Source organism: Theileria equi (genome assembly GCF_000342415.1).
Source record: "Theileria equi strain WA chromosome 4 map unlocalized gcontig_1105316255041, whole genome shotgun sequence".
Classification (NCBI taxonomy): domain Eukaryota; phylum Apicomplexa; class Aconoidasida; order Piroplasmida; family Theileriidae; genus Theileria; species Theileria equi.
In genome coordinates this window covers 108,051-120,123 of record NW_004668225.1, presented here as the reverse complement: position 1 = coordinate 120,123, position 12,073 = coordinate 108,051, and the positions used below count along the sequence as shown (strand labels likewise).

General features: G+C 43.5%; 4 protein-coding genes across 4 annotated transcripts; 1 reads left to right on the top strand and 3 right to left on the bottom strand.

Annotated features, from left to right (window-relative positions):
- Positions 1 to 584: 584 nt before the first annotated feature.
- On the top strand, positions 585 to 1,119 carry BEWA_045650 (hypothetical protein; the record flags this gene model as incomplete). Its single annotated transcript, XM_004831496.1, has 2 exons — positions 585 to 627; positions 710 to 1,119. The coding sequence occupies 2 exons, from the start codon at positions 585 to 587 to the stop codon at positions 1,117 to 1,119; spliced, it is 453 nt and encodes a 150-aa protein (XP_004831553.1).
- Positions 1,120 to 2,325: 1,206 nt separating this feature from the next.
- BEWA_045640 (conserved hypothetical protein) lies at positions 2,326 to 3,777 on the bottom strand (the record flags this gene model as incomplete). The annotated part of the gene is made up of 1 exon (XM_004831495.1): positions 2,326 to 3,777. The coding sequence occupies one exon, from the start codon at positions 3,775 to 3,777 to the stop codon at positions 2,326 to 2,328; it is 1,452 nt and encodes a 483-aa protein (XP_004831552.1).
- Positions 3,778 to 4,474: 697 nt separating this feature from the next.
- Positions 4,475 to 6,262, bottom strand: BEWA_045630 (Papain cysteine protease family protein; the record flags this gene model as incomplete). The annotated part of the gene is made up of 1 exon (XM_004831494.1): positions 4,475 to 6,262. One exon carries the CDS (start codon positions 6,260 to 6,262, stop codon positions 4,475 to 4,477), a length of 1,788 nt encoding a protein of 595 aa, XP_004831551.1.
- A 1,798-nt stretch (positions 6,263 to 8,060) lies between these two features.
- Positions 8,061 to 11,687, bottom strand: BEWA_045620 (hypothetical protein; the record flags this gene model as incomplete). Its single annotated transcript, XM_004831493.1, has 1 exon — positions 8,061 to 11,687. One exon carries the CDS (start codon positions 11,685 to 11,687, stop codon positions 8,061 to 8,063), a length of 3,627 nt encoding a protein of 1,208 aa, XP_004831550.1.
- Between the last annotated feature and the right edge of the window lie 386 nt (positions 11,688 to 12,073).

The following is a 12,073-nucleotide window of genomic DNA, read 5'->3' as shown; positions in this document are numbered from 1 at the left end:
AGGAGCGGAACAGCCAAGGATTATCATTCTATCCAGATATGCAGATAATCGCGAGATAAGAGGTGAGCATCAGTTTGTAGAGGAACTGGACATGTTTGAAAGTCACATGAATGAGAAACGTCTTAATAGCATCCAATAAGGGTGTAGATGTTTTTGAGAAATGTAGAATGTAATGCATTCTTTTGTTGCTGACAGCTTTTGGTCTGAGCTCAATGCTCCAGGGTAGTGCCTATATGTTTGCTCCTTTGCCAGTTGCCCACAGTAGCCATCCATAGGGTCACTAAATGGGCTGGTAATAGGAATTGTTGATGGAATGAAAAGGATGGACGGTGTCTGGGGAGTATCGGAGACTGGAGTGTGTGGACATTACGGGGGTAAATGAGTCGTCTCAAACTGTAAGGTTACGGGAATGATGGATGCATTGTTTGGGAGAATCATAGAGAGTGTAATGATCCATTCTTCTGACCATCCAATGGGATCTTGAGCATCTGCTGTATTATTCCTGCGCATATCACCCGCGGACTACAGGAAGAATGAGGGAGAAATGGCCCATTAATTGGGAGTGGTAACCAGTTTTCTAGGAAATGGTAGTTGGAGGGGATGAAGATTCGGGCACTGCTATTGGCGGTATGCCTAGTGAGATTTTGTGGCGCCTGCTGTGTTTTCAAGTATTTTTATCTGACAATACGCGGAAAATGTTGTCATAAAGATTATGATCGTGACGATGACGATGATGTCTATGTACAAGTAGCGCAAGAAAGCTCCGATGAGGTTACTACCGAATCCCAAAATGTTCCTTCCCTCCCCGGAGTAATTGATATTTCTCATCCAAGTAGACTACTATGCAAATCCTTCGACTATTCTTTTGACGGTAATGCAATAAAACTGGTCGTCTCTAACAAGGGTGTTAGCGTCTCCAAGCTTGTGAACGATACTGAGACTGTATGGACTCCTTCATCTGGAGAAATAATTGACCATACTAAAGTCTATATTAACAAGGATGGTAACCCTGAACTTGCTCTTTTAGTAACTACTTTATCTGGTACTTCTAAGGAAACTTATCTTGAACTTAAAGATGGGAAGTGGGTATCTTCTAATAATAATGAAGAGAGAATCTGAGGCTCCATTAAATCCTGTTGATGAAGGATCGAGAAATGACCATACAGATGTTCCACCTAAAGACGTCGTTCAACAACTAGAAGGAACCACTCTGGACATCTCTTCTCCAGTCCTTCCCTGTTTACCATAACAGACCATGTACTTTCTGGAGTGAGTCACATGGCTTTGTCCCCAAGGATGGATGTTCTCTAGTATCAGTGGATGACGGAGATACCCTTTGGACTTCTACGGACCCTCAAGAAGGATGTACAGGTGCCTACCTTTTTTCCAGGGAAGGACACTCTCTTCTCAGTGTCTATACCAGGAGTTCTGGAGATGAGACCTTTTGTTTTGAGAAAGTTGATGGAGCATGGAAGAATGTGGACAAGTTGGAGTTTGAAAGTAAACTGTTCTCAATGAAGGACTTTTCCGCACCTGCTGGTGAAGAGTATACGGAGGAAGATACATGACCTACTGGGATTTACTCTCCAGAAGGAGAATCTTATAGCTGAAAGCATCACACAAAGCTGTAAACACTTGTTATTAATGCAGTAAAATCTACCAGTAGGTAGTACCAGAGGCACTCATCATTCCTGTGGCTTTTCTGTTTCATGTTGGAGCCACAGAGGCCTGTATACACGAATTCACTGCACATTATATTCACAGAATGGTCAGACACTCGCATTCTGTATCACAAATGTCAACGTATAGTTTTAATCACCGCCATATACACCAACTAGGTGGCTGTAAATTTTAACTTGTACATGAGATTTTTGTTTACAGAGAAGAATAAAGCTCATAACATAGAGACTACAAGTGCATTATTAAACAGACTTGCATTCTGCATGTGTTGGGACAAGTGAGGATCCACTCTGCCGGTCATCTCGATACTGTATGGACCAGAGGTACCTAGAACTATTTCCAAAGTGTCACAATGAGTCTAACTGATATCTATACATATCATAAAAGTGTAGAATGCACATGTACCGTAAATTGTTTCTACACATACCTCATTGGTGATCACGTCGCTCTGGTGCTTCCGACCTCAATCTGCTCCTACTACTGCTTCTAAGGCTCATACCCCTAGAGTTCTTACTTTTTATACTCTTCAGGGAGCTCCCATCGCTCAGAGACTACCTCTAAAATAGCAAAAGGACAAACATGCAAATTCTGACAAATTAAATGACCTATTCTACCATTTTGTAGTAGGCTTTAAGTGTGTTGATACTAGGATTTAAACTGCATTAGTAGAGCATCCACAGCTTTAATGGACAAATCTCCTTTACTGTTGTTGATAATGTAGGCTCTAGAACCTTTGTACTTTAATATGAGCCCTTCGGTGGTATCTGAAAAGACTGAAATAAACAATACAGCTACATTGATTGTCAGAGTTGCAACGTCTGAGACTCCGGGGCCGTTAGCGACCTTTTCTTCTACCATAGGCTTTCCCTTTTCATCCAACTGTTTAGTGTAATAGTCAAGCACTGGCTTACAGCCGTTAATAGATCTGGTTGACAAGTAGCCATATGATATTCCCATCATTACGATAAAGCAAAAGATGAATATGGGTGACTTTGAAAAGTGATACCTGCCAGTCAAAGAGGACCACAAGATAAAGGACGAAGATCCAATGGAGGCAAGCATCGCAAAGTGTAGAGAGGCGTCCCTCATTAGCAAGAACATGGCATGTGACTGAGAAGGATCCTTCTCCGATGGATTTATAGCCTCGTTGATACTTACAGTATTTAGCTTTGATATAAATTCTGAGATGGTGAGCGATAGAGAACCTATGAGCTTGATGTGATGCGGAATATCCAGTACAAATGGGATGAGACAAGGGAAGAAGAAATACCTTAGTAAATATGCACAAACGACCAAAATGAGCCTCGAGTAGTAGTACCTTGCATATCTAAAACTTTCAACAGTCTGTAAAATTTTTTGGCCAACACTGAGCTTCTTCTCTTCAGTCTTGTTCTGTTCACCTTCACCCTTTTTGTCATCTTCCTTAACAAAATGCCCATACTTGATGTAGAGAAAGGTCACCCAGAGATATCCGATTGCTGATAATACAACGTGACATCCATGGCATAATACCAGGTTCTTTCTCATTTGCGAAATTGTGGCAGTTCCGACTACACGGTTCAGTATGGTCTGGGTGGTTCCCAAGAAAATGGAACCTGCAGGGAACCCTGTGAATATCATCGAGTAGGTTGAATTGAGAAATAGTTTAGAGATGACAGTAGTGGCTGAAAAACAGATGAACGCCTCCAACGCTCCGTTTATTCCGTAGCCCAGGATGAAGATGTTGCGAGCCATCATGCCATTGCCAAACATGCCTACGAGTACATGCATCGAGTGGGACGTCACCAACATCCATTCACTCATTACCATGGTCGAAAAGTCCAACTCGCAGAGAAATAGAGCCACGAATGATGCCACTGATATGAAGAACATGTAGGCAACCAGACACTTGTTGGCAAAGTTCTGGCACCTAAAGACCTTTTCCGTCAGCAAACTAGTGTTCAAGTTCGTGGCCATAGAGATGCCCATGAGGAGAAAGAGGTATCCGTGTGTACCACTCATCTGCTTCCTGGAGAATGATTCGTCCTTTGTTTTGTCTTTAGATGATGAGCGAGCGAGTCTCATGGCCATCCGAAGCCTGAATGTACTCAGCATCATCCTTTTGCCCTTAACATCTACTCCTTTAATGCATTACAAGGTCAGAGTGTTCTGCAAAGTCTTTCATGCTCAATGGAATGTCAAAGGAGAAGCCAAGTGTAACAGCTCTGGCTCTTACCCAGTGACAATGCTAGCAGAAACAGTTGGCAATACCGCATCTTCATTTTAATAACGATGAAAAGAATCTCGGGTTTGGAGGAATAACCGAGAAAGAAGAAGGAAATAGACGAGCAGAGAGGACCCCCATTCCAGGAAGAAGAGTTGGAGTCTCTAGTAATTCTCCGGAGCTCTTCCAGACAGACTCCGATTCTCAGCATGATGAACGTTTCTTGTTCACTGAGAAATCCGACTGGATCCCCCGGGTTGACCCGCAAAGTCGAGAATAACCTAGGGATAGTCTAGACATTCTCATCACTCGCCAATTCGTTCCCATTTAACCTCCTCTGCTCTTTACTGGCTGCCTTCCTTTATTCAGTCACTGGAAAACCGGGTAAAGGCGCTATTCTTGGGTATTGATTCGTTCCTCTAGTCGCCCCTTTGAGGCTATGCCGAGTCTTTGCTCGGTCGTCTGTATGGGCACAGAGACTGAAATACTCGTTCAACATTACATTCAGTGGGTATACTAGGCATGCATTAGGCAACGGCTGTAGGAATTAAAGTGCATTACGCAAGGGATACCGTTCCTTGGCGTCAAAGATTATGGTCCAGGTGCTGGTTCTGTGGAGAGTCCGTATGCGTTATCGAATATTCCGTTCGTTCCCTTGGCTGCACCGTCTGTGATTCTAAAGTAGCCGTTCTCTCCCCAGTCGGATTTTGGGCTCCAGGCGTTTTGGACGATCCAGTACCTATTGCCGGTCTTTTGGTCTGTGCCAAAGCCTACCACCAGCGCCGTGACTCTCACGCCTACACCGAATCTCTGGTCATGTATTCCACCTCTGAAGCCATTGATGAAGGAGTTGGAAGCGTCAAAAACGGTGACAAATGGTCCATGCTTCCTGAGGTGCTGTTCGGCAGTTGGCTCCGATATCTTGATCACGGACTTGACGAGTGGTTTTCCCTGGCATTTAGTGTCTTGGCAAATGCCAGGTTTACCGATAAACTGGTACCTGATCTCGGGGCAGACCGCATGGTCCTTCAGGTACTCGAGGGCCTTTCCCAGATTTCCTCCCCTGTTGTCATCAAAGCCATGGGCGCAATCCAAGAGTTGCTGTGCACTGTAGTTCACTCTTGTCCTCCTTTTTCTGGCTACAAGTGCCTCGTACATTGCAGCGGCTGCCAACATCCAGCAGGAGGTGCACTGCCTCTTATTCTTGATTTTGATGTCTGGTACATATCCGCCTTCTCTCCAGTCCACGATTGCTCTCTTTTCGTCTGCCTGGGCTTCGGGTTCAAAGTGCAGGGGTGTGTGTTTGAATTCTCCGTCCTTGACTCTGTCAAACAGGTTGCCGTAGCCGATGACCCGTATCTGTTCCGCTGGTACGTCTTCCGCGAGTCTGGTATAGTATCCCATGGTGTATCCTCTGTTTTGGTTCCTGTTGTGCTTCTCCATCTGGATAACGTCCTTGCGGAAGAGGTAGAGGTACTTTTTAAAGGTTCCCTCGCTCTCCCAGTCAATGCCGTACTTGGCGCAGTACTTCTTGAACTTGATGAGCAGCTCAATTTCAAACTTTGGCTTTACCCTGTGCTGCAGAAACTCGGTCATTTCCGCCAGGTAAAAGAGCTCAGAGTAGGTGATGTACTTGACTTCCCCACCTTGCATGCAGGATTTTGAGAGACCCTTTGCGAGGCAAAAGCTGGCGTCTTGTTCGATGTATTCGACTGGCTTTTGGATGCCCTGCTTTAGTCTATCCATCATGTCAAATCTGGGTTTGAGGTTCCTCTTTAACTTGTTCTTTTCCAGCTCGATCTTTTCGAACGGCGTAGGCTCCTTACCCTGGATAACCTCGCTTCTTATGGACTTTTTTGGTTCCCTTGCCTCCTGAGGTCCCTTGTTGTCCTGTGATTCTGTGACATTCTGTTCTGCAGCCTTTTGCTCATCATCTGTCGCAGTTTTGGGTCCATCCTCCTCTGCCCCTTGGCGGGAGTCCGTTGGTGGATTCTGATGTTCTTGGCCATCTTGATGATCTTCAGTGCCATCTTCATTTTGCTGTTCTTGCTCATTTGTTTGTTCTTCAGTGACGTTTTGAGCTTGAGCTTTAGCATCAGGTCTTTCGGGTCCTTCTTCAGCAAGGTTGTTGACATCCTTTGCCTCCTCATCGGCACTCTCCTTTCCAGTCGGTCCATTAACTTTATCATCCTTTGGAACGACAGTCTTTTCGGTTTCAGCAGGCTCTGAGCTGCTGGAGGCCAGGGAAAGTGGGACTGCAATTGCAATTACAACAATGGCAAGTAGCAAGAGTACGGCCAAAAATACCCGTTTGGATCGTTTCCTTCCACCTGCATTGTAGCCTCTTTCAGTTTCTGTACTCGAAATGCGGAATTTCATCTCCTTGTCACACTCTTAATCCTCAAAACTTTGCCTCGGTTACACAGTAAAACAGATGCATGCACTGACTTTGCGATAGTAAAGCGACAGTGTTTTTATAAAATGAAGTTATACGGGGAGATTCAGATCTAGATGCTACTGTCTATAGATCTGTAAATTTGTCTTTAGACCGGAGATCTGAGTCTGAATGCGTCACAACTCTGGCAAATCTACGCTCGTAGATAAGGCACCAGAGATCCCTAAACATTTGCTTGGAGTACCTCGGCGTCCGGAAGGAATGGATGAGACCCGCCCTATCACAGAGGAGATGCTTAACGCCAGACATTAATTTCCAGATCTACACTTGCAATGCCTCCATAGTGCGACTCCTCACCTCCACGGGACTACGACCGTCCTGCCACTCCTGTACTTGAGCCTCACTTTTCCTTCTGGGATCCGCTACACTCGCTAGATGATCGTTAAATGTCTTCAGTAGTACAGTATGGATAGTCTACTAGAGTCCATGAGGGGGTCCCTGGTGTAGTAGGGATGGTACACTGTATAGGCTCCCAGAGGTCGCCGTCATTAGTGTAACTCAAGACCAACTTTTGGGCATAAACAAGGACACAAGTACAGAGTTTTTAGAGCCTAGTGCAGGTCCACGGACGGACCACAAGATCCACCGAATGTCCTGATAATTAACCCTACAAGAAGAGAGAATAAGAATGAGGGACCAGAGCGACTGAGTAGTGAACATAATGTGAGCTATGGAATAGCGAATGTGCGACCTCTTCTGTCTAGTAGGATTAGGGTCATTACTGGAGTGAAACGGAAGGAAGAATGACCTACCGACGTCGGAGACTAGGGAGTCATACGAGCTGTGAAACGGCGGGTTATGCTAAATCAATGGAGCCTAAATGATCACTACAGAGACTATAAGAATGGAGTAGTAGTCATAATACTGAGGATGAGAAGAAACTACCGATGAAATGCTCTATCCACCTATGGTATACTCTCATTCTTCTACCAATGAATACACAGGCTCCTATACTCTGTATACTCGCCATCATTCCCATCCTCCCTTCAGTCGGACAGTCATGATCTACTCCCTAGTCTCTGACGTCGGTCGTCTAGTACTCCTTACAGTCGTACTTACACAGTGATAATACTACTCTTCTTTAGGCTCCCAGAAGTCGTCATAGCTCACTGCGTTCGCATTATGCTCCGTATTACATTCGTATACATAACAAAACTGCATGCATGCGGAGCAAAATAGGCTAAGCATGAAGAATAACATGGAAGGCTTTACTGACCTGTTCCATTTACAGAAACATTGAGCTTCTTTAAGAAACCCTTGTTGAGATAATGTCAGGTTTAACCTGCTTTTAGGAATACTTTAGACCAATGGCTATTCACTACCACATTCGGTAGCAGTCTGCGATTCCTTACAAGCGTCCAAAACAGACGCTACATTGTGACTATCTTTAGGATTTAAGTTTGGAGTTATTCCACAAATTTTGGTTCGTCTACATTTGCATTGCATTCATCTGGACTAAGGTCCAAATGCACAGAGAAGTAGTGATGCTTGTTAGCATCAAGAGCATCCTGACGTGGATCATTAGCGTTGTACCTCTGTAGTACTAGTCTAAAAACGAGTGTATCATAATCAGTTGTCCTACTTCAGCACAAAATTCACAGTACAACCAGTCTCTATCCATAAAAGGTTTCTAAAATGTTCCTAGAAAGTTTTCCTGATACTCCTCAACCATCCGTCTTCTAGAGACTTAAACTCCCTACGGTCGTCTAGTACTCCATTAAACTACAACATGCGCGATATGTTAAATAGGATCTCTCTACCTAATTCCCAGCCACCATAGGCTGCACCTCCGGTGCCAACGGCTGAGGCGCCCGTTTTTACGGTCTCAGGGGAAATCTTTAGCTTATCTAGTAAGCCTTTAGAATCTTCTGTAGTAGCTTTATCGGATCCAGAATGTCCACCTTCCTCACCAGATAAGTATTGAGAAGAGGCATAACCACCTATAAGCTCTGGAGGAAGAGTACTAGTTCGACTATCAACAGTGATAGCGGAACCTTCTAGTTCAGACAAGGGTTCAAGACCTTGAGAACCACCAAATTGACCAGGTAAGTGCTGAGGATTACGACCACCTACAACTGGATGGGTGGGACCGTTTAGAGACAGGACTGGGCCGTTACCACCTTCCAGTCCGGGGCGAGGAGCAAACCTGTAACCGGTGAGGGGAGCTTTATTGCATTCAACATAATCTTTACATCCAACAAAGTATTTCATTACATTCACAAGTTGGTTGTAGTTTTCACAGGTTGAAGGAATATTCAACCACTCTGGTGTTATGCCTTGGAGGTCATCAGAAAGTTCTACCCACTCCTCATCATATGTGTTACCATTCTTCTGGTACCACTTATTAACCTGAGGGTTTCCGCCTTGAACATAGATAAGTACTGGATTCTTTCCGCAGTAGAATGCAGAGACGCTATCTATCCCGGAAATTGGAAATGGCAATCCCTTCAAAGTTATGTTCCGCCTAGTTTTAGTACCATGCTCCTTAAACATGATGGCAGCTAGCTTAAACTTATCCGTAATGGTATGCTTGTGATACGTAATAGGGTTAGACTGATGCCAACAGCAAGCTGTCACGTCATTAGCGGAGATCCTTTTTAGGTCATCCTCTTGATGCTCATCACAGCAGTACCTTTCTTCTGATTTATATATTTTGTATGATAGATCGACAGTAACACCGTTGTGGTATTTACAAATCACCTTGTCAAGTTGTTTGGTAAGAGCTTCAGTAGGTTTGTCATCACTATCATAGAATGTAGTTCCACTGGTATCATGTCCTTGCCACTCGGTACCATGAGGATTAGTACTGTAATACCACTTTGCTCTATATTCAACATCCTTCTTTATGAACTGGAGCATGAGAGGCATGCCACTGCCAGGGTAAAAAAACATTCTAACCTTGGAAACTGGATAAGTTTTTGGAAGGCCAATATTTATATCCCGGTTGTTATAGGTGATTCTGGACATTTTTGCTCCGTTGTTAATTGTGTATTCCTTAACAGTGTAGTTGCTACCAGGAGGATTTTTAGAATTAGGAAGGAACGATATCCTTCTGTAATTATTTAGACAGTTGGATTTAGTATTTTTTGGCCTAATGGCAGGATCGGTAATTTCGAATGGAATAGCGTTATTAAGCTGGCAGTTTTGGTGATCAAGTGCATCTAGTTCAGTAGTGGTATGTTGTGGACCATTCAACCAAGAAGTGCCCTCTTTTCCATTCTTTCCATAATATTTCACTTCACCGCTAGTCTTGGTAATTCCAAATAGGATCGGTTCAGTGTCTTTACCACCCCAGTAGTAAACAGAAATAGTCTGCACATAGTGTATGGGAGCTGGTTTTCCTCCTATCTTGTTTCCATTGTTGAGAGTTTCACTTAGGACAAATGATCTTCCATTGGTAGGTATATAAGTGCGTTTCAAGTAATCTTCTAGACTCTTTTCTTCGGATGCCTTGAAGGGGTGGTTTATAGGTCCTTTGTAGATGTCCAATACTACTGGTGTTACAAAGTTGAGGCTTAGTTCCTCTAATTTTTCTCTCAACCCTCTTGTCCCTTCATCAATGGATACAGGAAGCTTAATACCTCCATTAGTAAAATCATTGGACTTTTTCCAAGTACCATCTACGGATATCTCATACCAGTGGTACTTATTTTTAGCATCTTCAATCCTTATTAGAAGGAGATTGTTTGTTACATGTGAATTTTCATCATATTTTTTATGATAGAATGTAGTTATGGAATAAGCATCTGGATGCTTATCACTGAGTATAGTAGGATCCTTTGCATTGCTGCCTTCTATTTCAAGAAGATCATCACCGCGGGTGATTATACTCTCTTCTGGTTTTAGTCCACTATGGATACAATATCCAAAGTAATCTGAGTCTCCTACAGTTCCACTGAGATTATTATTGTGGGAGTGGCCTTCCTTTAGACAATCTTGGATGTCTATGATTGTGGTCCCTTCCTTGTTTTTACATTCGGGTATATTCAACTCCTTTAGTATATCATAAAGCACCTTCTTAAGACCGCTTTTCCTGATGGCAGTTAGTATGGATACTTTCTTCAGCTCTGCTTCCGTCGCTCTGGTCCATTTGTTTTCATCCACGGGGTCTCTCTTAAACCACTCAGTATCCCCGTTTCCATGATGGATGTAGAGGAGAATAGGTTTATTTGGAGAACAATTTGGATAATAGAGGAGCACTTGAGAGACTCTTGGTATCGGAAATTTCTGTCCATCCAGTGTCAAGGAAGATCCTCCATTCTTGATTCTACTGAGCGTATAGCCATAACTTTCTTTGGGAACGTGTCGTATGTTCTTGTACCCATGAACCTTTCCAGCGCTATATTCTGATACAGTAATCTTATGCCTCTTACAGTATGTTCCACATGGGTAACTTTCAGTCTCCTTGGAGATATCCACTGCAAAGAGATTATTGTACTTGCAGTTCAGATCATCTAGTTTCTCAATTAAATTATTCGTATTTATATTTGAATCCATTACCCATTTACTGTCACCCTTGTTTCTAATGTAGAATTCTGAGGCACCTCCCTCTTTCACCAGTTCCAAGATGAGAGGGTTCCTTAGGTCAGTGTCTCCATTACGTTCTCCGTTAGCATATGCAGTATTGCAGGCACTGTAGTAGATCCTGGCAGTCTTGTACTTATTCTCTATGATGGGCTCTGTGAAGCGTATCTGCTTATTCTCAGGAGTGGTCCAAGTTGAGAGAATGTTCATATGTTGTATCCCCTCCAGTTGCTGAGTAATGGTGACATAACCCTGACAGGGTTTGTCTTCTTCTTTATTAACATTCATTGTCGGGAAATTCTTTCCATTAAGCTTCCCATTCTTGAAGCCATTTTGGGAGGGATGTGGACTGTACTTTCCATCTTTTCCTTGCAGATTGATGATCACAGCGTTCTTGAAGAGCTCTTTTACAGTATCATGAGACCGTGATGAGAGACTTTCCCACTTATTACTGCGTATGCCAGAGGCTTTGTATAGAGTGGGATTCCGGAAAGTGTCACCCAGTTCAAGGAGTAGGGGACAGAGGTTATCATCGTCAGCTTCCCAGTAAAAGACCCCAACGTACTTTGGTTTCTTAATTGCAGCCGGCTCCAGGCCAGTTTGTTTAGTCTCTGCATACTTTACTTCCTCGATGTAGTAGTCTAAGAAGATCTGATACGGTAATTCGTGCGTGTAGATCTTGAATCCAGGGAATTTCTTGCCATCTTTAGTGTAATGGTCCTTCCTAAAGAGTTCCACCAAGTTACCCTTGGTATCCTTATACTTAATTGTATTTGTGCCATGTGCATCTTTCCTACTAATATCAATAGAATATTTATTTCCCATCTTGTCCAGTCACTATCCTATTTACTCCTCTTGATTAGTTATCCATAACAACTGGATCAGAGTCAGAGAGAGTATCCACAGAATGACAAGATGAACAAGTATCAACACAGTCCTCAGTGCTACAGTCAACACTCACGTCAGTAGAAATCACTTCAATGTCTATGCGATCACCACCCAGTTCCACCGACTCCATACATCAGCCTAGTTGGTACTGAATGTCCAGACCGGAAACGTATCCCTTTAACGGTGAACTTTGGGTTGGTAGAGAGGATCACTACCTTTGCAGGATCCAGCAGATATATAAACGTGTACGATTCTAGCTAGGAAGAATACGACGAGTTTGGCTATAAGAAGGGAATATCATAGAATTTTGGGGTTACTCACAG